This window comes from Polypterus senegalus, chromosome 7 (assembly GCF_016835505.1).
Source record: "Polypterus senegalus isolate Bchr_013 chromosome 7, ASM1683550v1, whole genome shotgun sequence".
NCBI lineage: Eukaryota > Metazoa > Chordata > Cladistia > Polypteriformes > Polypteridae > Polypterus > Polypterus senegalus.
This window is the reverse complement of record NC_053160.1, coordinates 502,767-506,349: the sequence shown is the minus strand read 5'-3', so window position 1 is coordinate 506,349 and position 3,583 is coordinate 502,767. Positions and strand designations below refer to the sequence as shown.

At 55.1% G+C, this 3,583-nt stretch overlaps 1 protein-coding gene across 1 annotated transcript; it reads left to right on the top strand.

Annotated features, from left to right (window-relative positions):
* Positions 1-6: 6 nt before the first annotated feature.
* LOC120532263 (nitric oxide-associated protein 1-like) lies at positions 7-1,715 on the top strand. The gene is made up of 4 exons (XM_039758132.1): positions 7-551; positions 789-908; positions 1,059-1,176; positions 1,322-1,715. The coding sequence occupies exons 1-4, from the start codon at positions 453-455 to the stop codon at positions 1,519-1,521; spliced, it is 537 nt and encodes a 178-aa protein (XP_039614066.1). The 5' UTR covers positions 7-452; the 3' UTR covers positions 1,522-1,715.
* Positions 1,716-3,583: the final 1,868 nt, after the last annotated feature.

Below are 3,583 nucleotides of genomic sequence, written 5' to 3'. Positions count from 1 at the left end.
TTACCTTGTGGTGGTGTCTGATGTGCCCAGCTGTGTCCAGCAGGGAGTGCCAGTCCCAGACATGGAGCAGGTTCAACACTCTGGGTACAGCACTGTCACCCGGCCATTAATGATGAGCCCAGCTGGCATTGAGTCATCGTTCAGCATAGAGCATCCCATCCATGCCATCCGTTTAAAAGCTTGGGGGTCTCGGACACGTGCCATAAACCAGCAGAATTTACAAAGTTGGAGTGGGGGGGTACCACAACACCTGCAAGGAGTCCTCTGAGCTTGCTGCTTGGCATGAAGTGGGCAATGGCACCTCACGGTACTGCTCTCATAGATAGTCATGGTGCCACCTGCACCTTCAGTGCCAGTCTGGCCCTGGCATTCTGTTTCTCTTTGCCCCTGTTTCCCTAACACTCGGTCTTGTCTTGCAGGTTTTAAATTTGCTCACAGAACAAGAAGTGAAGATGGCAGTGCCCAGCCAATGCATTGTGCCCAGGACTTTCATTCTTAAGCCAGGCATGGTGCTCTTTCTGGGTGGTCTTGGACGTGTTGACTATATTAAGGTTTGTCACCCGCTCTGATGCCATCACACCCTTGGAACTCTTGGGCTGGTAGACAGTGGCCCTGTGGGTTCTGCACTTCTCACTGTCTTAATTGGCACAACGCAAAGGTGGCAAAGTCTGAGTGTTGAAAGCGTGGCCAGTTTAGAAATGACCGGCTCGGTGGCAGCATGAATGGGCACCGCTGAGGTGCCCATTGGTGAAGAGCACTGACCTCACTGTTGCTTTTCTTCTCTGAAGGGACAAAACTCTTGCTGGCTGTCAGTCGTCGCCTCAAATCAGCTGCCCGTCCACATCAGCAGGCTTGAGAGGGCCGAGGAACTCTATGCAAAGCATGCTGGGAAGACAACGCTACTGGGGGTGAGTGACTGGAGTGGCACAGACCGTTTGATCAGTGCCAGGGCACCACTGGGAGTCTGGGAGTGGAGGTGGCATGGCAGTTTTGTACCTCGGTGGTCCCGACCGTTGCACGAGTTTTATTTATTTATCCCCCACCCCACCCCTCTTCAGGTGCCCACTGGAGGGGCGGAGCGCATGCAGCAGTTCCCGGCACTGGAGCCCCACGACGTTGAGGTAGATGGACTGGGCCCAAGGGAAGCTGCTGCAGACATCCAGCTCTTCTCGGCAGGTAGGAGGTGCCATGCTGGCCAGCACCCAGAAATGACTAAGGTGGTCTCTAGTGAGGGGTCTTCACTTCACAAGCTTGATCATGTTGTTGGGTCTTTCTACAACTAGGCTGACAGCATTTTCTCCCTGTGCTCTGTCACTTCCAGGCTGGGTGGCGGTCACCGCGGCAGCCACTGAGAAGATGCTGTTCCGGGTTCACACGCCAGCTGGCACTACCCCGGGCCTACGGAGGCCACCACTGCTGCCCTACATTGTGACCCTGAAGGGAGAACGAATCCGGAAGACGCCTGCCTACAAGGCGCTGAAGCCAGAGGCGCCAGCGGAGGTGAAGAGGCCCAGGAGGTGAGAGCTGATTGGCCAGAGCTCTTCGTACATGTGAGGATGGGGGGCCTGTCACCGTCAGCCCAATGTCACGTGGCCGAGATGAGGACACTTTGAAGGGGCCTGGCGTGGGGTCGGTGGAGCTGTGAGCTCTGCACCCACACACAATCACAATGTGACTGACTGGGAAATAAAGTGCCTTACTGGTGCCCACATGGACTTGGCGTGTCGCCTGTCGTTTTCAGGTCCTGTGCTGAAGCCTGGATGTCGTCGGATAAGGGGCAGGTGGTTGGTTTGGGGGAGATGGGTGGTCAGCCACATCCATAAAGCTACCCGTGAATGCCAGGCAGCCTGTGGAGTGGGGGTCTCTGGGAACTGAAGCCCCCTGCTGCCTTTTCCTTTCCAGGGTTGGGTCCTTTTTTGTTTATCATCAGGATGTGTGGCAGCAGGCCCAAGGGAGCAGAGACCACCATGGCTGAGCACGTTCTTAAGTGAACAGGGGGCAGTGCCAAGACCTGCCATGAAGGGTAGTGGCCTGTGGGGGGTGGTAGGTTGCATGGCGGCAAAGGCTTGTTGGTCAAAGAGAGGTGACATGGTGGTCAGACATGCAGCTGAGACCCTTCCTATGGTGTGTGTCGGTGACAAACCCAAGCCTGCCGATTTAAGGACACCCCAATACCTTTCAGCTCAGGCCAGCAGGTGACAAATGGCCAGCACCTTCCAAAATCAGGTAAGTGGTGCCAAATGTCCAGTGTGGCATTCAAGCTGGTGCCAGCCCCCCATTAGCCAGCTGGTGAACTGCTGTTAGGACAAAGCCAGAGCTGGCACAAGAGTGACGTGGACATTGGTGCTTCAGGTGGGATAGGACGCAGCAGCAGCCGCCACCACCGGTGTCTGTCAGGCCCAGGTGGCGTCCTCACGCCAGTCACACTTGTCCATTGTTGTCCTTTCTGTCTGCACCAAGGCAGATGGCAGCAGTGTCGCCATTTTGTGAACAGGTGGCCTTTATGACTAACACATAAAAGGCGCTAAATCAGAGGCGTAGCATCGACAACCACGGGACCGCTGATAGGAAAGCCCCCCGCTGGTCTTGTACACCTGCAGCACTGGTGTCCAATGTGACATCACCTCTCTCTGTGCCACCACGGTTAGTGATGGCAATCAGTAAGAAAGGCACTATATAACAGTATAGGGTTAGAGTCCAGTGCTGTCACATGCGGTGACAGTCAGTTTAAAGGTCATCTGCCCTGTTCTTACTGGTATGAAAAGTGCTATGTAATAGTGGGGCACATTGAGGGGTCCTCACTCACACCCATGTGAGCTCACTTGTCCCCCATCAGCCGATTCCCTCATTTCTGGATGTTTCTTCTGCGGCTGTCGGAGGTCCACAGCAGGAGCCCCCCCCAGGCCAGATCCATCCGTCTAGATGGGCACCACTTTACACTGGTGCTGCTGCCAGCCCAGTGCACAACCTGGATTCAGCACCCAGAGATGGCCATTTGTTTTGAACAGTGGAGGTGGGCTTCAAGGGGACTGTCACTTGTCCTTGCTTTGGACCTCTTGCACCTCCAAGTGCATTGGCACGTGCATATGAGGGCATCAACTGCCCATTTAGCACATGAAAGGAGACCAACACTCATCCATCATGTCATCGGGAGGAGCCTGTGGACAAAAGAGCTCATGACTGTACTGCTGGACCACCGGGGCTTCTCAGGGGCATGCAGGAACCCCAAAGGGAGGGCACAGCAGGTGGTCACAGCAGCTTGGGGGGGGTCTCACGTATTACAAAAAAAAGTTCAGTTATCACCAACCAAGGCCCTCATCCACACCTCTCATGCCAGGAAATGTCCAAAGTGGCACGTGACACACAATGGCCATCCCCACTAGTGGCCCTCCCTTGGTACATCTGTGTGGGCTCAACACAAACTTCATGAATGTCATCTCCCATTTGGGCAGGAAGGACAACTAGGTCACATAATGGATGAGGGTCTGCTGCCTGGAGTGTTGTTAAGAGTAGGAGACACACACACACACAGGGTGGCACTGGCACCCCCCCACCCAAGTCAATGACACAGAGCAGGCCAGGG